Consider the following 22017-nt stretch of genomic DNA (forward strand, 5'->3'; position numbering starts at 1 on the left):
GAGTTGATGGGTGCAGCACACCAACATGGCACAAGTATACATATGTAACAAACCTGCACATTATGCACATGTACCCTAGAACTTAAAGTATAATAAAAAAATAAAATAAAATAAAATAAATTAAAAAATAAAAAAAAAAAAAAACAGGCGTGAGCCACTGTGCCCAACCAACTTTCTTCTAAACATTAGAAAAATATGACAAAAGTGACAACCATGACTATACTACGTTATATGGCAAAGGTGAGGGGATTTTGCAGATGTAATGAAGACACCTTATCAATTTGATCCAGGTGGGTCTGACCTAATCAGGTCAGGTGCCCCTTAGAAAAGGACTCCCTGTATGCTTAGACTTGAAGAAACAGAGACTGTCTCTGTTCCTGACCTTGAAGAAGCAGGTCACCACGAGTTTGACAGCTGCAAGGAAATGAATTCTGCTAACAATTACCTGGGCTCCGGAAAGGAATGCAGCCTGGCTGACACCCTGATCGCAGCCCCAGAGTAGAAGACCCAGCTAAGCCATGCCTGGCCCAATGTAATAAGCAAATGTTGTTTTAAGCTGCCAAACTTGTGGTAGCTTTTTTGGTTTTGTTTTTGTTTTGAGACAGAATCAACCTCTGTCGCCCAGGCTGGAGTGCAGTGGTACCATCCTAGTTTACTGTAGTCTTGAACTCCTGGGCTCAAGTGATCCCCCTGTCTCAGCCTCCCAAGTAGCTGGGACTGCAGGTGCATGCCAACAAACCCAGATAATTTTTTTAAAACATTTTATAGAGTCTGGGTCTCCCTATGTTGCCCAGGCTGGTCTCTAATTCCTGGGCTTAAGTGATCCTCCCACTTCAGCCTCCCAAAGTGCTGGGATTACAGGCATAAGCCACTGTGCCTGGCCTGTGGTAATTTGTTATGCAGCAATAGAAAGCTAATGTCCCCTCAGACATCTGCATGGCTTATTTTCTCTTCTTCACAGGGCAGAGGTTTTTGTGTTTTGTTGCTGCTGTTTCCAGGCATTTGTAATGGGACCCAGAGCATCTTCAGAAGAGGAGTTGTTGAACAGGATGTGGTCCATTTGGGACATAATACTACAGTAATTTATGCACATGTGTTAGCTTAAGTGAGGTCATCGTGCCCACAGAGCAGGTGGGAGGCCTCTCTGGACCATGGCTGGGTCAGGCCCTTGGCCTTCTAGGCCTGGAATGCCAATAAGTTAATCTGGGTGAGAGAGGACTGGCTGCTGATTTGTAATGCGGGTCAGCCTGACCAGCTCCTGGGTGCCAGACAGCTCATGCCAGTGACTCATGCCAGTGACTAGGGTCAGATGGGCTGTGACCTGCTTGGCCTTATCAGTCTCTTCACCTTCCTCCACAAGAGGGCAGAAGAGTCTGGAACTGTCCCATTCTCCTCTCCCAGGGGTCGGGGACTGGCCCACCACTGAGGCTGGTCTCTCACAGTGTTTCTCATTTCTTCCATTCTGCCTCCCTAGGCTGGGTTCCCTAGGGAACAGACGGAGGTGGTTTCACAAAGAGGGTTCTTATTACAGAAGGCCCTGGGGACCCACACCTTTGGGAGGGAGGGGACAAAAATAGGAGTGGGCAGAGGGAGAACTGCTATGCAGACCTCAGCTGACCCCATAGGGAGCTCTGGAGCCAAAATGCTCCTTCAGAGTTATCCTGCATTTGGGCCAAAATGGACCAGTCATTGCATGTGGGCCACCTGGGAAGGGTGTGACCCTGGGCCAGGCGGCTCCCTGCAGCTGAAGCAGGCCCTAGAGGAGCTACCCCTGAGGGCCACCTGCAGACCGCACTCCCAGCAGCTGGGTGGCAGGTGCTTTCACAAAGGGAGAGTTGAGCAGTGCCTTTCCTTCCTTATTCATGATATCTAGCAATACCTCTCCCACTGGGGTAATCCATCTTTTCTTTTAATTATTTTCCTTTTGAGATATATTAAAAATACAAAAAAATTTTTTTTTTCTTTTTGAGACGGAGTCTCGCTCTATCGCCTAAGCTGGAGTGCAGTGGCATGATCTTGGTTCACTGCAACCTCTGCCTCCTGGGTTCAAGTGATTCTCCCGCCTCAGCCTCCTGAATGGCTGGGATTACAGGTGCCTGCCTCACACCTGGCTAATTTTTGTATTTTTGTATTTTTAGTAGAGATGGGGTTTCACCATGTTGGCCAGGTTGGTCAACTACCACGCCCGGCCAAAAAAATTTTGATGTAGAAAACGAAAGAAATGTAATCACAAAAAAAAAAAAAAAAAAAAAAAAATTATAGGACCAGGTGCGGCAGCTCACGCCTGTAATCCTAGCACTTTGGGAGGCCAAGGTGGGCAGATCACCTGAGGTCAGGAGTTCGAGACCAGCCTGGTCAACATGGTGAAACCCCTTTCTCTACTAAAAATACACAAATTAGACAGGCATGGTGGTGTATGTCTGTAATCCCAGCAACTTGGGAGGCTGAGGCAGGAGAATCACTTGAAACCAGGAGGCGGAGGTTGCAGTGAGCCAAGATGGCGCCCACCATTGCACTTCAGCCTGGGCGACAGAGCAAGACTCCATCTCAAGAAAAAATACATATATATATTTATATTCAGATATCAAAATGTTAAAACTTTTTTTTTTTTTTTTTAAAGACAGGGTCTTGCTCTCGCTCTGTCACTCTGGCTGGAGTGCAGTGGTACAATCATACTCACTGCAGTCTTGAATTCCCAGGTTTAGGTGGTACTCCTGCCTCAGCCTCCCAAGTAGCTGCGACTATAGGAGCTCACCACCACACCCAGCTAATTTTTGTACTTTTTGTAGAGCTGGGGGTTCTCACTATGTTGCCTAGGCTGGTCTTGAACTTCTGGGCTCAAGCAATCTGCCCACCTCAGGCTCCCAAAGTATTGGGATTGCAGGCATTAGTTATGGTGCCCAGCCAAAACACATTTTGGTGGTGTCATAAATGTGCTTCTTTATTAACCTTTAGATAGCAAGATCTGGTGGTCCAATAACTGATAATTTTGAAGATACAATGAATCTAAACAGTATATAGACGCATTTGTGACAGCTGTGATAGGAAGTTATCTGTTATTTCGATTTGTGACAAAGCTACAGGTATTGCTAATTCTGCTGTGGTTTGTTACCTACTTTATAGTGAAAGGAAAGGTGGAGTATCTGTTACAGATTAGACACAGATGTGATCTCTTCCTATCTAACTTCCCGGTGCAGGGAAGTGGGTGTTGCTGTGTGGTGAGGGTGAAGAGGTTTTCTGGAAATTTGGGTTTAGGAAGAGGAAATGTTCCTAAAAGAAGGGACAAGGATCCACATACGTGGTGGGCCAAGAGGGTGGGTAGACCCTGCCAGAGCCTCCTCCAACCTGGAGGGCTCCCAGTGTCCACCTTCCCTGCCCCAGACCCCCTCCTCGAGGTACTGGGAGGCTGGATGAAGTCCTCGGCTGGGCTACACCCCACCCCAAATTCTCCCTGTCCCACCCTAGTGGCCCAGGCCACCCCGGCCTGCTCCCTTCCGCAAGGCACCTCACCTTCTGTGCCCAGACCATTAGCCATCGCGGTGACCTTGACCTGGGCCCAGGCCCTGCTAATGAAGAGGCAAGCCCGTACACACTCAGCCTGACCCACGGCGGCCCTCTGTGACGAGTCATACTACCAACCTCTTAAACAGAGCTCCACCGACGCAATGCCCAAGCATAAAAAGGCCAGGCCAGAGAGCCCGCCACCAGTCACCGACCCTGGACCCAGCGCACCCGCACCATGGCCGGCCCCAGCCTCGCCTGCTGTCTCCTCGGCCTTCTGGCGCTGACCTCCGCCTGCTACATCCAGAACTGCCCCTTGGGAGGCAAGAGGGCCGCGCCCGACCTCGACGTGCGCAAAGTAAGTCCCCAGCCCCGGTACGGCGGCGCTCCGGGGCGGGAGGGACCCGCTGCCACAGGGGCGCGCCCCGCTCAGGCCTCGCCTGGGAACCCCAGGAGCTGAGTTGACGCTCCGCCCTTGACCGCGCTCGAGGCCCAGACGGCGACCCAGCGCGCCTGCAGCCCCGCTGTCCCGCCCGAACTCCGAGCCCCGGACCCCAGCATCCTCGCACCGCGCACCCCGCCCGGCCTCGCAGGGTCCTCCGAGTCCCTACCACCACCCTGGCTCCTGCTCCTCCCGCTCACCCCGCTCGTCCCCGCAGTGCCTCCCCTGCGGCCCCGGGGGCAAAGGCCGTTGCTTCGGGCCCAATATCTGCTGCGCGGAAGAGCTGGGCTGCTTCGTGGGCACGGCCGAGGCGCTGCGCTGCCAGGAGGAGAACTACCTGCCGTCGCCCTGCCAGTCCGGCCAGAAGGCGTGCGGGAGCGGGGGCCGCTGCGCAGTCTTCGGCCTCTGCTGCAGCCCGGGTGAGCAGGGCGAGGCGCGCTGGGGCCGGGGGGAGGCGGGCGGGGACGCGGCCGGGGCTCTCCTGAACCCACCTCTCCCTCCAGACGGCTGCCACGCCGACCCTGCCTGCGATATGGAAGCTACCTTCTCCCAGCACTGAAACCTGATGGCTCCAAGCACCTTCGAAGCGTGCCACTCGCTTCCCGCATAGCCACCCCAGAAATGGTGAAAATAAAATAAAGCAGATTTTTCTCCTCCAACTTGACTCGTGTCTAAGTGCCAGAAATGGGACGGGGAGGGGGCATTGCGTGACTGTAAGATCGCGCCCGTTGTACCTGTGGCTTGTTGCATTCAGAGCAGGAATTCAGAGCTGGCCAAGGAAGACGTGTCCTGGCTGCCCGAGGGGACAGAGCGGGTGTTGTTCTGGCTGCCACCATCCTGGAGGGGCTGGAAGAGGGAGGGGCACAAAGGCTCTGAGGACTTGGAAACAGCCCCAGCTTCCCGCTCCCAGCCTGGGCTGAGGCCTACAGCCGGCTGCACTTCAGGGGATCTTTCAAAATCGAAAAAGACGATGATGAGGGAGCAAATACAGACAAGGGTCTGAGCGGGATGACCACAGGAAGTAGTCAGTGCACACTGAATGGCTTCCTGACCCCTGAAAGGAGGCTTGAGCCATACTTAGAAGTTGAGGGAGCAGAGCGGGCCTGGGGAGAGGGGGTCCTGGGGAGCAGCTGAAGGGCCACCATGTTTCCTAGGAGCTGACCCCAGGAGGCCACTGGCATGCTCAGAAGAGGAGCCCAAGCTGCGGGGACTGGGCTTGAATGCCTGCATGACTCTCCCTGGTGTCCCCAGGGCTGGGTCTGACCTGGCAGCCCTACTCCTGCCTGTGCCATAAAACATGTCAGGGCTGGGGACCCCACAAGCGGACAGGGGATCTTGAGAGTCCAGGGCCACAGAAATGACATGAACAAAGAAAATCTCTTGACCTCTATCTCCTATCAGTGAAGCAAAAGTATCTGAGACAGGTCTCAATCAACTTACCTTTTTTTTTCCTTTTTGTGAGACGGCGTTTCGCTCTTGTTGCCCAGGCTGGAGTAGAATGGTGCAATCTCGCCTCACTGCAACCTCTGCCTCCCAGGTGCAAGCGATTCTCCTGCCTCAGCCTCCTGAGTGGCTAGGACTACAGGCGCCCACCACCACGTGCTGCTAATTTTTGTGTTTTTAGTAGAGATGGGGTTTCACCACGTAGGCCAGGCTGGTCTCAAACTCCTGACGTCAGGTGATCCACCCACCTCGGCCTCCCAAAGTGCTGGGTTGATAGGTGTGAGCCACCTTGCCCAGCCAAAGTTTCAATCATTTTAGAAAGCTGATTAAGGGCCAGGCACAGTGGCTCGTGTCTGTAATCTTAGCACTTTGGGAGGCCTAGGCAGCTTGATGACCTTAGGTCAGGAGTTCGAGATCAGCCTGGCCAACATGGCGAAACCCCTACTGTACTGAAAATACAAAAATTAGCCAGGGGTGGTGGCAGGCACCTATAATCCCAACTACTTGGGAGGCTGAGGCAGGAAAATCGTTTGAACCCGCGGGGGCAGAGGTTGTAGTGAACTGAGATCCAGACTGGGCAAAAGAGCGAAACTCCATTTAAAAAAAAAGAAGAAAGCTGATTAAGAACACACCTAACACACCTCAGGAGGTTCCCTGAGGACATGTATCCAAGGCAGTCAGGGTACAGCCGGATGTTTTTGTTGTTGTTCTGGTTTTTGTTTTGTTTTGTTTTTTTGAGATGGAGTCTTGCTCTGTGGCTCTATCGCCCAGGCTACAGTGCAATAGCATGGTCTCGGCTTACTGCAAACTCCGTCTCCTGGGTTCAAGCAATTCTTCTGCCTTAGCCTTCTGAGTAGCTGGGATTACAGGTGTGCACCACCACATCCAGCTAATTTTGGTATTTTTAGTAGAGACGGGGTTTCATCATGTTGGTCAGGCTGGTGTCAAACTCCTGACCTCATGATCCACCCGCTTCGGCCTCCTAAAGTGCTGAGATTACAGGCATGAGCCACCGCGCCCGGCCTGGTTTTATACATTTTAGGGAGACATGAGACATTGATTAATACATGCGAGATGAACATCGATTTGCTCTGGAAAGGCAGGACAACTCGAAGGGGGGTTGTGGGGCTCCCAGGTCTTAGGGAGATAAGAGACAAAAGGTTGCCTTCTTTTGAATCTTTGTTCAGTCTTTCACTGAATACATAATTTACATGTAAGAGTGGGGTAGAGAAATAGTCACTCATGCCTTAGTCTGGCTCAGTGAATCTGCATTTTTACATAAACAATACGGCAGAAGGAGAAATCAGGTATGCATTTGTGTCAGGTGAGCAGAGGGATGACTTAAGAGTTCTGGCCTTTGTCCTGCACCTGTGAAGATAAGCTATCAATTTACATTGCCAGGGTGAGATGAGGCTCACAAGCAATTTCCCTGTGGGTAAATTGTGAAGGAAGTATGTAGCCCTTTGTAGTTTCTTATTTAGGAATAAAATAGGAAGCAGCTTTGCCTGACTCAGTTCCCAGTTTGACTTTTCCCTTTGACTTAGTGATTCTGGGGTCTTGTGATTTGAAATTTATTAATTTTCCTTTCCCACATTTATCCCTGCATCTAGACACTGGGAATCAGATAAAAGCCTAGTCCCCAGAACACGCCCCCAACCACCTGCCCATGTCACCGGGCAGTGCACTTCAGAAGGCCCACGCCCACTCTCTCACTCCAAAGAAAACAGGAACAGACCATTCCTGGGGCTTTCCCACACTCAGGAGCAACCAGGGCGGGGCAGGGAGAATGAACCCACAGGTGCAAGACTGAAAACATATACTGAAGAGCACTATAAGATTTCCTTCACAGGTGGTACAAAACAGGCCAAAAAGATATATGGGCCTCGAGGTTTGGGTGGGCAGTGGCTGGAAACAGTATCAGGGGCTTCCTGGTTGCTGCTCAGATTCTGTTTCTTGGCCTGGGAGCTGGTGAAACAGGTGTGCTCAGTTTATGAAAATGCATGAAACTGTATACATGGGATTGGTTCACTTTTGTTTGTAATTAAACAGTTGGTCCTTTCTGTGAGATGTACACCAGTGGAACCAACCAATCTGGGATTGTATATTTATGAAAAAAATTGTCTACTGAGCATGTCTAGACATTTTTGTCGTGTCATCATTGCCTCAACAATACAGTATAACAACAATTGACATGGCATTTACATAGTATTAGATTTTGTTTGTTTGTTTGAGACGGAGTCTCATTCCGTCGTCCATGCTGGAGTGTAATGGTGCAATCTCAGCTCACTGCAATCTCTGCCTCCTAGGTTCAAGCAATTCTCCTGCCTCAGCCTCCCAAGTAGCTGAGATTACAGGTGCCCCCCAACACAACCGGCTAATTTTTTTGTATTTTTAGTAAAGACGGGGTTTCACGGTGTTGGTCAGGCTGGTCTCGAACTCCTGACCAGAGTGGGTGATCCACCCACCTTGGCCTCCCAAAGTGCTAGGATTATAGGCGTGAGCCACCTCACCCAGCTGCAGTGAGGCTTTTGAAAGCCCCAGTGGCCTATGGCACAGTGGAATGGTTTTTGCTGGGGCGGTGAGGGGATGCCCCTCTTCTGACCTCACATCTTGGGGTGAGGAGGAGGGGGAATTTGTCGTGCAAGGGAGCAAGAGATTGACTCAAAGTGGAGAACATGGACTTCTTTTCAAATTGTTCAGAACAGTTTGATACACAGAAAGGGGTATTTGAGGCCGGGTGCGGTGGCTCAAGCCTGTAATCCCAGCACTTTGGGAGGCCGAGATGGGCGGATCACGAAGTCAGGAGATCGAGACCATCCTGGCTAACACGGTGAAACCCCGTCTCTACTAAAAACACAAAAACTAGCCGGGCGAGGTGGCGGGCGCCTGTAGTCTCAGCTACTCGGGAGGCTGAGGCAGGAGAATGGCGTGCACCCGGGAGGCGGAGCTTGCAGTGAGCTGAGATCCGGCCACTGCACTCCAGTCCGGGCGACAGAGCAAGACTCCGCCTCAACAACAACAACAAAAAAAAAAAAACAAGAAAGGGGTATTTGAGGAAAGTGGTCAAAGTTCTTTGGCCCCTCAGAAACCACCCAGAGAGAGAGGGGAGCATCTGCCCACAGAACACCCCACCTCCAATCGCATGGGCATGAGCCTGTGGATTTGTGCTTTCCAAGCTGCCTGTCCACCTGCCACACTCGCAGGATGCCTGGGCCTCCCACTGGGACCCCACTCCTTCCTCTGAGTGCCTCACATTCCCTCCCACCCCAGTGGCTCTGACACAGAGCAGAGGGGTGTCAGCCCAGCTTTCCCCACCTTGGGAGAGACTTCAGGGTCCCTTTACCCCCTCAGGCACCCACCCACTGGGCCATTCTTTCCCTGGGATCCAAAGCCTGCAGTATTTTCTTTTGCAGCCTTAAAACACAGAGGGCTGGCTGGGTGCAGTGGCTCATGCCTATAATCCCAGCACTTTGGGAGGCTGAGGGGGCTGGATCACATAAGGTCAGGAGTTCAAGACCAGCCTGGTCATCATGGCAAAACCCTGTCTCTACAAAAAAATACAAAAATTAGCCAGGCGTGGTGGTGTGCACCTGTAGTTGCAGCTACTCAGGAGGATTATTGCTTGAATTGCTTGAACCCAGGAGGCGGAGATTGCAGTAAGCCAAGATCATGCCACTACATTTCAGTCTGGGCAACAGAAGAAGACCCCATCTCTAAAATAATAATAATAAAGGTAGTATTCTGGCCTCCATAAGCCATGTTCTTTTGTTTTATTTTTCAATTGTTTCAGAATTTGAGGGTTATAGTTAGTTAAGTTAAGGTTAGGCTGTTGTAATAAAAACACTCAAATGGTAAAGAGACATTGTGGGCTTAAGGAACATAGATGTTTATTTCCCTCTCTTTTCTATCAGTCTGACACGAACATTCCTGGTTCTGTTCCACCCTGCCATTTAGGACCCAGTTTTCTTCTATCATATAGTTATGTCATCCCCTAGGCCTTGTCACTGCCTGCATGCTTCAGGCTGGAGGGCTGTGGATGCCACCTGGTGGAAAGGGAAAGAGTGTGGAAGATAAGAGGTGCACCCACCGTCTTAAGATTTCAAGTGCCAGCCGGGCACAGTGGCTCACACCTGTAATCCCAGCTACTTGGGAGGCTGAGGCAGGAGAATCACTGAAACCCCAGAGGGGGAGGTCGCAGTGAGCCTAGATAGTGCCATTACACTGCAGCCTGGGCGACAAGAGTGAGACTCTGTCTCAAAGGGAAAAAAAAAAAAAAAGATTTTGACCAGGCGCGGTGGCTCAAGCCTGTAATCCCAGCACTTTGGAAGGCCGAGACGGGCGGATCACCAGGTCGGGAGATCAAGACCATCCGGGCTAACACGGTGAAACCCCCATCTCTACTAAAAAATACAAAAAATTAGCCGGGCAAGGTGGCGGGCGCCTGTAGTCCCAGCTACTCGGGAGGCTGAGGCAGGAGAATGACGTAAACCCGGGAGGCGGAGCTTGCAGTGAGCTGAGATCCGGCCACTGCACTCCAGCCTGGGCCACAGAGCGAGACTCCATCTCAAAAAAAAAAAAAAAAAAAAAGATTTCAAGTGCCACTTTTCCTTTTACTCAGGTTTTATTGACAAAAACATGGTCATGTGGCCTACCTTACTGCAATGGAGGCAGAGAAATATAGCTACGATTTCTTTTCTTTTCTTTTTTTTCTGAGATGGAGTCTCGTCTGTCACCCAGGCTGGAGTGCAGTGGCTCAATCTTGGCTCACCGCAACCTCCACCTCTGGGGTTCAAGTGATTCTGGTGTCTCAGCCTCCCGAATAGCTGGGACTACAGGCACATGACACCACACCCGGCTAATTTTTTTGTATTTTTAGTAGAGACGGGATTTCACCACGTTGGCCAGGCTATTCTTGAATTCCTGACCTCAGGTGATCCGCCCACCTCGGCCTCCCAAAGTGCTGGGATTACATGTGTGAGCCACCACTCCCAGCAACAATTTCATTACGATGAAAGAAGTTGTGGTAAATAGCAAAAAAATTGCCCCAATTCTCTACCTCTCCCTATAGCTGCATCCGCAATATGACTTTGTAATTTCTCCCATCAAGAGAAGTCTATTTCTCTACTCCTTGAATCCGTTCTCATCCACCTACATTGAAATGTCTCCATGGTGGTTTGTCATAAACAATTCGTTGTCGCCAATGGAATATGGCAGAAGTAAGGAATGGCAGATCTAAGCTGAGCCTAGACCCCAAGAAGTCTTGTACACCTTGTTTGTTCTTTTGCTCCTCTGTCTCATCACAAGAACAGGCTCAGGCTAGCTACTCTACTGGAGGATGAGAGACCACGTGGAACAGAGACACTCCACAGCTGAGCTACCAGCTGCTAACAGATGTATGACTAAGTTCAGTCAAGATCAGCCAAATCCAGCCAGCTCCCCCAGAACCATTCAGACAACCCATGGGGTGATGGGAAATAATAATTGGTGTGTTTAAGCCACCTCATTTTGGGAGCAGTTTGTTACCCAGCATAATTGTGGCAATAGATATACGATATGGAGGGAGAAGAGGTTCTGATGAACAGCTAGCATTCTCAGCCAGAGTATTAGGTAACTGGATACTCTTCGAACTCCTAGCAATGACAGTGTTTATCTTCTTTTGAGAATTATATGAATAAATTTCCCATTGTTGAGCTATCTTTCCATTCATTAAGAAATCCTATTTGCTCATGATGTACTCTTCTATTTAGTCTTCTGCAGTTGACTTACTAATATTGATGTTTGAATCTAAGTCATAAATTAGATTGTTATATAACTTTTTTCTGTGCTATAATTTTATATCAGTTAGGACTGAATTTATTATTAGATTGGTGCAACCTAATAGGTTTTTGCCATTACTTTTGTACCCACCTATAGTGAGTAACAGAAAACCCAGCAGATAGCACCTTGAATTAACAGTTTGTTCATGCAACTCGCGGGCTAGTTGCATTTTAGGACTAGTAGTATAACCATTCCACAGTGCCTTCACAACCCAACCCATTCTGCCTTCCTGCGGTGTCAGCCTTAGTATATACCTTTTGTCCTCATGTCACAAAACTATTACTTGTTCTTTGAGCATTTTGTCTACGACCCAAGCAAGATGAAAGCAGAAGGGTCAATTATTTCTCTTTAATATTAAGGTAGGACTTTTGCTTCTGTCCACAAAGTAACTGGTAACTGACTAGCCCCTCCACCATAAGCAGTTGCAAAACTGGATAAAATATATATAGCAACTATTTCAGGCATGATAGACAGAAGGAAATTCAGTAGGTGAACCCCATGATTACCCCAGGATTCTGCTGGGAACAATGTCCTGACCACGATGCAACAAGATGAAGTCTGAGCAGAGCATGGCTGTCACACTGACTGGGGAGGCATGGAAAGAAGTTGCAAAAATCCTCAGCGAAAAAAAAGAAAGAAATTACTGTCTATGTAGAAAATCCCAAAGAATCTTCAAAAAAGTTATTATATCTAATAAGTACATTTAGCAAGATCACAGGATATAAAGTTAACATTAATACTTCATAATTCTATATACTAACAATAATTACTTGGAAATTACATTTTAAAATACAGCACTATTTAAAATAGTGTGAAAAATACGAAATCTTTTGGAAAGATATCTTACCTAATATATACAAATTCTATACGGTGAACTATAAAACGCTGATGGAAAAATAGAAGACCTGAATAACTGGAGAGATATATTTTGTTTATTGATTTGGAAGACTCATCAGGGTAAAGATGTCAGTTCTCCCCAAATTGATTGAAAGATCCAATACAATTCTAATTAAACTCCCAATAGGATATTTTTGTAGAAATCATTAAGTTGATTCTAAAACTTATACAGCATGGCAAAGGAACTAGAACAGTCAAAACAATTTTGAAAAAGAACAAAGTTGGAAAAGCCACACAACCTAATAAAGTTATCATATTCAAAACAGCGTAATATTATAGAAAGGATAGATCTAGGCCGGGTGCAGTGGCTCACACCTATAATCCCAGCACTTTGGGAGGCCGAGGCAGGCAGATCACTTGAGATCAGGAGTTCGAAACCAGCCTGGACAACATGGCTGTTGAGATCACGCCACTACACTCCAGACTGTGTGACAGTGAGACTCTGTCAAAAAAAAAAAAAAATCAGTGGAACAGATTAGAGAGTCCAGAAATAGACTCACATATATATGGCACTATCTCAGCTCACTGCAACCTCTACCTCTTGGGTTCAAGCAATTCTCCTGTCTCAGCCTCCTGAGTAGCTGGGACTACAGGTGCGCGCCACCATGCTCGGCTAATTTTTGTATTTTCAGTAGAGATGGGGTTTCAAACTCCTGACCTCAGGCCATCTACCTGCCTGGGCCTCCCAAAGTGCTGGAATTACAGGCATGAACCACCACACCTGGCCAAGAAGTTCTTTTTTGTTTGTTTGTTTGTTTTTGTTTTTGTTTTGAGACGGAGTCTGGCTCTGTCGCCTAGGCTGGAGTGCAGTGGCCGGATCTCAGCTCACTGCAAGCTCCGCCTCCCAGGTTTACGCCATTCTCCTGCCTCAGCCTCCCGAGTAGCTGGGACTACAGGCGCCCGCCATCTCGCCCTGCTAGTTTTTTTGTATTTTTTAGTAGAGACAGGGTTTCACCGTGTTAGCCAGGATGGTCTCGATCTCCTGACCTCGTGATCCACCCGTCTCGGCCTCCCAAAGTGCTGGGATTACAGGCTTGAGCCACCGCGCCCGGCCAAGAAGTTCTTTAACAAGAGACACTGCTGTGTCCTTAATGTAGATGCTGAAAAATAAATAAATAAAAATAAAAATAGGCTGGGCAAGGTGGCGCAAGCCTGTAATCCCAGCACTTTGGGAGGCCGAGGCAGGCAGATCACGAGGTCAGGAGATCGAGACCATCCTGGCTAACATGGTGAAACCCCGTCTCTACCAAAAATACAAAAAAATTAGCCAGGTGTGGTGGCGGGCACCTATAGTCCCAGCTACTCGGGAGGCTGAGGCAGGAGAATGGTGTGAACCCGGGAGGCAGAGCTTGCAGTGAACCAAGATCACACCACTGCACTCGAGCCTGGGCAACAGAGCAAGACTTTGTCCCAAAAATAATAATAATAATAATAATAATAATAATAATAATTTTTTAAAAAGAAAAAGAAAAAGAGACACTGCCAATGTTACCATTTTTATGAAAGAGCAGATGTGGAGGCTTGAACACTGCTTTGACCCTTGTCGCGGGTTTGCCGCAGCCCGTTTGCCCCGTAGAGAATGAGCAGACAAGGGCCGACCTCTCCCTGCTAAATGGCTCTGTAGCTGGGTCAGGGGACTCAAGGAGAGGGAGAAAGAGTGGAAGTCTGTTCAGGGATGTGGACATTTGGGCAAATTGTGGGTGGGCAGACCTTCCTCGCCCCTTCCCAGAAGTAGTAGCCTGATTGTTTTGAAGACAAGCGGAGGGAAAGGAGTCTCTGAATCTGTATGTATTTGGGAAGAGGAAGTTCCTGGACCTCATTCTGAGACTGTCCCCAAGTCCAGACACTAGTACTTTGGACTGGACTCGGTGCAGCCAAGCCACCTGCCTCTTCCCACTTCCCAGTTGGAAGAGTTAATAAATTCCTATTAGGTTTGGTCCTGCTCCAGATGGAGGCTGGCCCTGAGTGTACCACATGAAACAGGAGCAGGAGGTCGCGGCAGTGACCCAAGTCTGCATAGTCCCTGCCCCTGCTGGCTAGACCCAGTCATACCATGCACTGCCTGGCAGAGGAACCCAGAACCAGGTCAGGGGTGAGAGCCAAAGGGAGCCCTGGGAGTGTGGAAGAGAGCCTGACCTTGGCATGTGCCTGGACTCTGCCCAGGGCTGCTGAGGCTGGGCTGCTTGAGTCACCAGGCTTGGCCCTAAGCCTGGGCGTTGGGGTCACGGCCCAGGCGGACTTCCCTCCTCCTGCACTCCCTCCTGGCCTCAGAGTTTGCAGAGGATCCCGAAGGAGATGCAGCCTCTTGTGGCTCCAAGACCTGGAGAAAGGAAGCCCAAGGAGAGGATGCAGAGAACAGAGGAGGCCAAGAGAGAGAAGGATGGGAGGTGTCGGAGGGGGTGAGGGGACAGAAGGGGGGTGTGGAGGGGCCAAGGAGAGAGGCAAGAAGGGGCCCGGGAGCTGGGAGAACGGGGAGGCGAGAGCAGGGTAAGAGACAAAGGAGAGAAAGGGCAGATGGGACCAGAAAGTCCTCCGGTTCAAGAAGGGAGGAGAGAACCCAAGAGATGTAGAGGAAGATGCCCAGAGCTGCTGGACGTCTTTTTGCCAAAGGGGCTCGTGTCAAAGGGCAGAAGGTCTTCATGTCCGGGAGCTAATGTGAGTGCGCTCCTGCATGCGTGAGCCTGTGTGTACATGCTCCTGCCCATCCTCCTGTCGGCTGTATCTGTTTCTTTGGGTGTGTCTGTGGCTCTGAATGTGGGGCTCAGGGTCTCTATGGTTGTGGTCAAGCGTCGCGGACATGTTCCCAGCAGTTATTTTCTTGTCTGTGTTTCTGTCCAAGTGAGCTTGAGGTTGTGTGGGACTTTATCTGTAGGGGTCCCCCACTCTGAGGGGCCCTAATGGTGGGTGCACTGGACGGACAGCAGGTGGCGCTGTCTCCGCTGGGTCTGGGGTGATGTTCCCGCCGCCACCACACACACGAGCACTGCCTTGGGTGAAACAGACATTGCACTGGGAATCCCGGGACCTGGGTGGGTCCCTGAGTGGTTTGTCTCCTGGGATGAAAATGGGGACAGAATGGTCATCCCTTGGCCCGTCTCCTCTGCCTCCCTCACTCTTCTCTCCGTCACTGTCAATGTCTCTGCATCTCTCTCCATCATTCTGCTATCTCTGTCTCTGGGTCTCTTGCTGTCTTGTCCTCCAGGCCTTTCCCCTCTCTGCCTTCACTTCTTTCCCTCTGCTGGAGGATACCCAACCCCCCCCCTCCAAGGCCACTCTCGGCCTCTGGTCTCCCCCTCCCCTGCCTCCCAATCCGCCCTGTCCCTCGGGCTAGCGACACCTCTGCGGGTCCCAGATCGCTTCCTCTACGGGACCTGTTGCTTCTCTGGGGTGGATCTGTCCACGACCTCAGGTCCGGGGACTGGCCGGGCGGCATGGTGGCGGGGATCCCCGCTCCCACCTCGCTCCCCTTCCCTCTTCCCGCCAGAGACTGAGACAGACGCGAGGCCGTGCATTTTCAGAGGTTTATTGTCCGTGCTGTAGGGGCGGGCGCAGACAGCGCGCCGGTAGGGCGGGCGGGGGGCTCAGTAGACGCCGGGCGGGGCGGGCTCGAAGGGCTCGGGCGCCCCGGCCAGCTGCACCAGCCGCAGCAGCAAGGCCCCGGCCGGCCCGTCTAGCTGCGTGGCGTTGCTCCGGTCGCTGGCGCGGGCGCGGCGGTGAAAGCCCTCGCGGCAGTCGGGCTCCGTCGTGCAGCTCTCTGCGGGAAGGACCTGTGAGCGCGGGCGCCCTGGGGTGGGCGCAGCTCGGGATGCGGAGACCCACGCCCTCCCTGCCGTGCCTGACTCCGCCCCCACCCCGCCGCAGGTCCGCGCTCCCCCACCCAAGCGGTGGGCGCCCGCCCAAGCCCCAGGCCCGTCCCCGCCGCGCACCGTCGTTGCAGCATATGCCGAAGGCGGCGCAGCGGCCCCCGCTCCCGCACGCCTTCTGGCCGGACTGGCAGGGCGACGGCAGGTAGTTCTCCTCCTGGCAGCGCAGCGCCTCGGCTGTGCCCACAAAGCAGCCCAGCTCGTCCGCGCAGCAGATGCTCGGCCCGAAGCAACGACCTTTGCCCCCGGGGCCGCAGGGGAGGCACTGCGGGGACGGACGGGCGGGGTGAGCGGGAGGAGGAGGAGCCGGGAGTTGGGGGGTTGGAGGCGAACCCCGCGAGGCGGGGATGCTGGGGTCCCGGTCTCTGAGTGCGGGCGGGACACTGGGGCTGCAGCTTGCAGGCGCACTGGGGCGCCGTCTGGGCCTCGACCGCAGTCACGGGCGAGGCGTCCAAATCCGCTCAGCACCTTGGTTTCTTGAATGACTTCTCAGTGATAGCCCTCAGCGTCCTCCCCCTCGGCTAGGGACCGGTCTCCGGTGGACTACAGCATGGGGAGCCCTTCCTCGAGCCTCGGGGCCATCGCTGGTGGGCGCCACTCTTGCAGCTGCCCCACCTTCCCCCACTCGAGACCCTTCCTCCTTCCTCCTCACACTGCTGCAGCTTGAGCCAGGGCCCACCCGCTTCCCCACACCATGCAGAGAGGCCCTGCCCATTGAGAACCCCGCCCCTTCCTCCCATTTCCTGTCTCCTGTCTTGCCTTGCCCCTGCCTCCTGCCAAGCTTGACGGCCTCAGCTGGGGCCCTGACCCCCTGCTCAGTCGCCTGTGGGTGGCAGGGGCCTGAGCTCTAGAGGAGGGCACGGACACCCAGGTGTCTCAGGACCCCAAAGGAGCCTAGCAGGAGGAAGGAAGGCTGCGGGGGTTGCCCACTCGGCCACTCTAATTTGCTCAACAGTCGGTTCTCTGGCGCAATGGATAGCGCATTAGACTTCTAGCTGAGCTTGGTGTGGTCTCATTTGCTCAACGGCTCATCATTGAGCCTGCACAGAATTGCATGCACATCGTGATTGGATTTCCTTCAGCTCTGCTGGAAATGGAGGAAACGTCCAGCACTAGAGAATTAGGCCAGGTTCCCAGCAGAACTTCCCCACAGGATGCCCCACTCAAGTGCGCTCAGACCAGAGGCCATCTTCTGTGTGGGGGCCTGGGCGCCTGTGGCTGGGAGGCTGGGGCTGGATGAGGAAAGCCTCCAATGCCAGGTAGGACGGAGCCTCTGCTGCCCCAGCCAGTCCAGATGCAAGAACGCCATGGGCACAGGGGAGGCCATGATGCCCCGTTCTCCCTGATCCAGCCCCAAGCCCAGTCACTGGGGAAGCATCCCTCACTTCCCTGCATCCCTGTCTGGATGGCGACAGTGACCAGGAGCCCCTTCAGCCTCTCCCAGCCTCCTCCAAAGCCTGGTTTCCTCTGGCCCACCCCATTGGCTCCTCTGCCCAGCCATGCCATGCCTCTCTCTTCCTCCCCCACACTTCCCCTAAAGGCCACCACCACCCATGACTTCCCTCTTTCCTAGCCGCTGACCCAGGGTGTGAGCACTGCCCGCTGTGGCAGCCCTGAGAGGGCCTGCGGTGGGAAGTACCTGTCTCAGCTCCAGGTCGGACATGGCCCTCTTGCCGCCCCTCGGGCAGTTCTGGAAGTAGCATGCGGAGGAGAAGGCCAGTAGGCCGAGGAAGCAGGCGGGCAGCATGGTGTCGGGCATCCTGGTGCACACAGGTGGAACCCGTATGCAGCGCTGCTTGGTGGCTCTGTGCTGCTGCCTCTGCTGGCTGCCTATTTATGTCCGCAGGTGTTCCCCTGGAGGCGAGATGCAGCCACCGCCCCCTCCCCAGTGGCTCCCCAGGAGCCCACGGTGGCCAGGTCCCCAGCCGTCAGCAGTGATTCAGGCATCTAGGGACACACGTGGGCCTGTCTGTGCAGGGGATCATGGGGGAGGGGTGCGGGCCGCCAGGCTGTCATGGGCCGCGGAATGACAGCAATTGCCTCTACTGTGACTGAAATGCTCTGGATTCAGGGAGAGGAACAGACTGGGGGTCACCTGGAGACCGTCTCTGAGCTTTCTGGTTACCCAGAAAGGGCTTAGGGTCCAAGAAGAGGGTAAGAGGAACCGAGGGGCTGGGTGTTAGGGGCAGGGACAGGCCCTGGCCTAGGAGCTGTGGGGCAGGGGACAGCCAGGTGCTAGGAGCTGTGGGGCAAGGGACAGCCAGGTGTGTGGGGAGGGTTAGCCCTGTGACAACAAGATAAGGGACCAAGAACAGCACAAGCCCAGAGTGGCGAGGACAGGGGCTTTGTACTGGCTGCACCAGAAACAGGAATCCCTGCCTTGTGAACAAGGCAGCTGCGGTCGGTTGTGGAGTCAAAGGACACAGAATGAGAAGGACTTGTTCTTACGGGGTAGAGGGGTGGCAGACTGCTGGGGAAAGTGCAAGACATGACACCCCTGCACCCCCATAGAGCAGGGAATGGGGACTCAGGCCCTGAAACGGGGCCTTGGGGACACATTTGGCACATGACCTACCACCCCCTCCCAGGTAGAAACATGAGTCAGGGGAGCTACTATGGGGAACAAGAACTCCACGCCAAGTAAGGTTCAAAGGTGGAGAGAGCCCCAGGGAACCTGACAACTGTTTGTCCCAATTCCTACGCCTGCCAGGACCTTAGTATGTGGGAATCAGGGCAGGTACCGTCTCAGACCTGGGGTGGGAGAGGGGCCGGGGGTTCTGGGTCTGGGGGAAGGTGCAGGAGGAGGCATAGCTAAACAGACCCAGCCTGAGAAAGCCACTTTTTGTCCCTAATCCCAAGGTGGCAGGTCTAAAGAGGACATGGCCTCTCTCCCTGGGCCACCAGAGTGCCCTGCTGGTCTGGGGCTCAGGCCGGGCACCCCCTGCCTCTCAAGCTGTGCGCAGCCCCCAGCTCTTGCAGTTGCCACAGGCTCTTGGCCTCCTCTCCGGGGTGCAGCCGGATGCTGTGAGGAAGCTCCAGAGGACACAGCAGCCCCGTCTCCACCAAGGGCAGGGAGGAGGCCAGCATCCCAGGAGGGGCCGCCTGTACTCAGGCCATGACATCGGCCTTTTCAGGAATGACCCCTCAGGGACTGCAAGGACCCTTTGAGAGGCAACACTGGGCAGTTGTTGTTGCAGCAACACTGGCTCCCGGTAGCTCGGCTCAGGGTCTGGACTCTGCTGCTTGAAACTTCATGGCTTGGGCAGCTCACTGAACTTGTCTGTGCCTTACTTTCTGCCGGTGTGAAGTAAGGAAAATCGTGGTACCCACCTCCTAGGGTCATTGTGAGGACTGAAATAAATAATTTATTATACAAAAGCTTTAGAGCCAGGCATGGCAGCTCATGCCTGTAATCCCAGCTACTTGAGAGACCCAGACAGGAGGTCGAGACCAGTCTTGGCAACACATAGCAAGACCGCATCTCTAATTTATTTATTTTTTTTGAGACAGAGTCTTACTCTGTCAACCCAGGCTGGAGTGCAGTGGCGCAACCTCAGCTCAGTGCAACCTCCACCTCCCGGGTTCAAGCAATTCTGTCTTCGTCTCCCAAGTAGCTGGGATTACAGGCATGCGTCACCACGCCAGGTTAATTTTTGTATTTTTAGTAGAAATGGGGTTTCAACATATTGGCCAGTCTGATCTCAAACTCCTGGCTTCAAGTGATCCACCGGCCTTGGTCTCCTAAAGTGCTGGGATTACAGGCATGAGCCACTGTGCTCGGCCCCACCTCTAATTTTAAATAAATAAATAAATAATTTTTTTTTTCGAAGTCCCGTTCTGTCGCCCAGACTGGAGTGCAGTGGCGTGATCTCAGCTCACTGCAACCTCCGACTCCTGGGTTAAAGCGATTCTCTTGCCTTGGCCTCCCGAGTAGCTGGAATTACAGGCACCCACCACCACGCCTGGCTACTTTTTTTTGTATTTTTAGTAAAGATGGGGTTTCGCCATGTTGGCCAGGCTGGTCTCAAACCTGACCTTGTGATCCTCCTGCCTTGGCCTCCCAAAGTGCTGGGATTACAGGTGTGAGCCACTGCGCCTGGCCTATAAATACATTTTAAATGAAAAAAGAAAAATAGCTTTAAGGCTGGGCACGGTGGCTCACGCCTGTAATCCCAGCACTTTGAGAGGCAAAGGCAGAAGGATCACTTGAGCCCAGGAGTTCGAGAGACCAGACTGGGCAACATAGAGAGACGTCATCACGACAGATAATTTAAAAATTGGCCAGGTGTGGTGGCACATGCCTGTGGTCCCAGCTACTTGGGAGGCTGAGGTGGGAGAATCGCTAGAGCCCAGGCTGCAGTGAGCCATGCCTGAGCCACTGCACTCCAGCTTGGGTGAGAGTGAGACCCTGTTTCAAAAGAAAAGGTAGCTTTAGAAAAGTGCCTGCACCTGGCTGGGCACGGTGGCTCACGCCTGTAGTCCTAGCACTTTGGGAGGCCGAGGCGGGCTGATCACGAGGTCAGGAGATCAAGACCATCCTGGCTAACACAGTGAAACTCTGTCTCTACCAAAAATACAAAAAAAAACGGCCGGGCGCGGTGGCTCAAGCCTGTAATCCCAGCACTTTGGGAGGCCGAGACGGGCGGATCACGAGGTCAGGAGATCGAGACCATCCTGGCTAACACGGTGAAACCCCGTCTCTACTAAAATACAAAAAATTAGCCGGGCGTGTTGGCGGGCGCCTGTAGTCCCAGGTACTCGGGAGGCTGAGGCAGGAGAATGGCGTGGACCCAGGAGGCAGAGCTTGCAGTGAGCCGAGGTCATGCCACTGCACTCCAGCCTGGGTGACAGAGCGAGACTCCATCAAGAAAGAAAGGGGAGGGGAGGGGAGGGGAGGGAAGGGGAGGGGAAGGGAAAGGAGGGAAAGAGAAAAGTGCCTGCACCATTGTAAAGTTGATGAACAGCAGTATTGCATTATTAATGCCGTTATTCTTTTTTGTTTGTTTGTTTTGTTTTGTTTTTTGAGATGGAGTTTTGCTGTTATCACCCAGGCTGGAGTGCAGTGATGCGATCTTGGCTCACTGCAACCTCTGCCTCCTGGGTTCAAGTGATTCTCCTGCCTCAGCCTCCTGAGAAGCTGGGATTACAGGCACCCATCTCCACGCCTAGTTAATTTTTGTATTTTTAATAGAGACAGGGTTTCACCATGTTGGCCAGGCTGGTCTCAAACTCCTGGCCTCAGGTGATCCACCCTAATCAGCCTCCCAAAGTGCTGGGATTACAGGTGTAAACCACCATGCCTGGCCACTGCCATTATTCTTGTTAAGAGCTAGGAGATATTTCCAGAGAGAGCAGCTTCCTGGATTAGTCTAGGAGGGACATTTTCATTCTACTCATGGCCTGGAAACAAGCTTGATCTGAGGCCCTTGCCCCGTTGAGACTCCGTGGGTTGTGAGGCTAGCTGAGGAGGAGGGAGGCTGGAGGCCTGGCTAAGGTGCCTTGGCCCAGCACCTTACCCCTTCTTCACTGCAGGGGGTTGAGTCAACAACTGAAAACGGATGAGGCCAGACTGACTGAAGGGCCCAAGCCATGGGACAGGTGAGGACCTCTGTGCTGACCAGATCTGTCTACCAGGATCTTCATTCTAAGACTGGCCTCCCACACCAAGGCCCCTTTCTCCCTGGACCTACCTTCTCGAAACCTCCACTGACTGGGAAATGTCTCTATACTGTGCTGACTGGCAGCATTTCCAGCACATCACTCCATATGTCACACGGACCCCCAGACACCACACACCCTTCTACATGTCCCTTACAGGTTTCCTTTCCCAACCTACTTTTTACATCTTCTCGGTCCTTTCATCTCCTACATCTCAGCTCATGATCCTGATTCATTTTTCCTTTCAAAAGAAAGGAGTCAGTTCCTTCACCAGTTCCTCCCCGCTCCCCTGACGTATACCCCTCATCCACCATTTTCTAGATATGATGATGTCATGACAGATGAGTATTACAAGTTAGATTGCAATTATGCCCTCTGAGCTAAGCCATGTAGTAT

At 52.6% G+C, this 22017-nt stretch overlaps 2 protein-coding genes across 2 annotated transcripts; one reads left to right on the forward strand and one right to left on the reverse strand.

The window, feature by feature from the left end:
- Positions 1-3739: 3739 nt before the first annotated feature.
- On the forward strand, positions 3740-4599 carry LOC116418756 (oxytocin-neurophysin 1). Its single transcript, XM_031935403.1, has 3 exons — positions 3740-3859; positions 4161-4362; positions 4447-4599. The coding sequence occupies exons 1-3, from the start codon at positions 3740-3742 to the stop codon at positions 4500-4502; spliced, it is 378 nt and encodes a 125-aa protein (XP_031791263.1). The 3' UTR covers positions 4503-4599.
- An 11082-nt stretch (positions 4600-15681) lies between these two features.
- LOC116418757 (vasopressin-neurophysin 2-copeptin) lies at positions 15682-17971 on the reverse strand. Its single transcript, XM_031935404.1, has 3 exons — positions 17603-17971; positions 16027-16228; positions 15682-15854 (listed from the first exon to the last, which is right to left on the reverse strand). The coding sequence occupies exons 1-3, from the start codon at positions 17720-17722 to the stop codon at positions 15682-15684; spliced, it is 495 nt and encodes a 164-aa protein (XP_031791264.1). The 5' UTR covers positions 17723-17971.
- Between the last annotated feature and the right edge of the window lie 4046 nt (positions 17972-22017).

Source organism: Piliocolobus tephrosceles, chromosome 4, assembly GCF_002776525.5.
Source record: "Piliocolobus tephrosceles isolate RC106 chromosome 4, ASM277652v3, whole genome shotgun sequence".
NCBI lineage: Eukaryota > Metazoa > Chordata > Mammalia > Primates > Cercopithecidae > Piliocolobus > Piliocolobus tephrosceles.

Coding starts and splice junctions, on each gene's coding strand:
- LOC116418756 (XM_031935403.1), top strand. CDS start 3,740: ATGGCCGGCCCCAGCCTCGCCTGCTGTCTCCTCGGCCTTCTGGCGCTG. Junction 3,860..4,160: donor CCGACCTCGACGTGCGCAAA/GTAAGTCCCCAG, acceptor TCGTCCCCGCAG/TGCCTCCCCTGCGGCCCCGG. Junction 4,363..4,446: donor CGGCCTCTGCTGCAGCCCGG/GTGAGCAGGGCG, acceptor CTCTCCCTCCAG/ACGGCTGCCACGCCGACCCT.
- LOC116418757 (XM_031935404.1), bottom strand. CDS start 17,722: ATGCCCGACACCATGCTGCCCGCCTGCTTCCTCGGCCTACTGGCCTTC. Junction 16,229..17,602: donor CCGACCTGGAGCTGAGACAG/GTACTTCCCACC, acceptor CCGTCCCCGCAG/TGCCTCCCCTGCGGCCCCGG. Junction 15,855..16,026: donor CGGCATATGCTGCAACGACG/GTGCGCGGCGGG, acceptor TCCTTCCCGCAG/AGAGCTGCACGACGGAGCCC.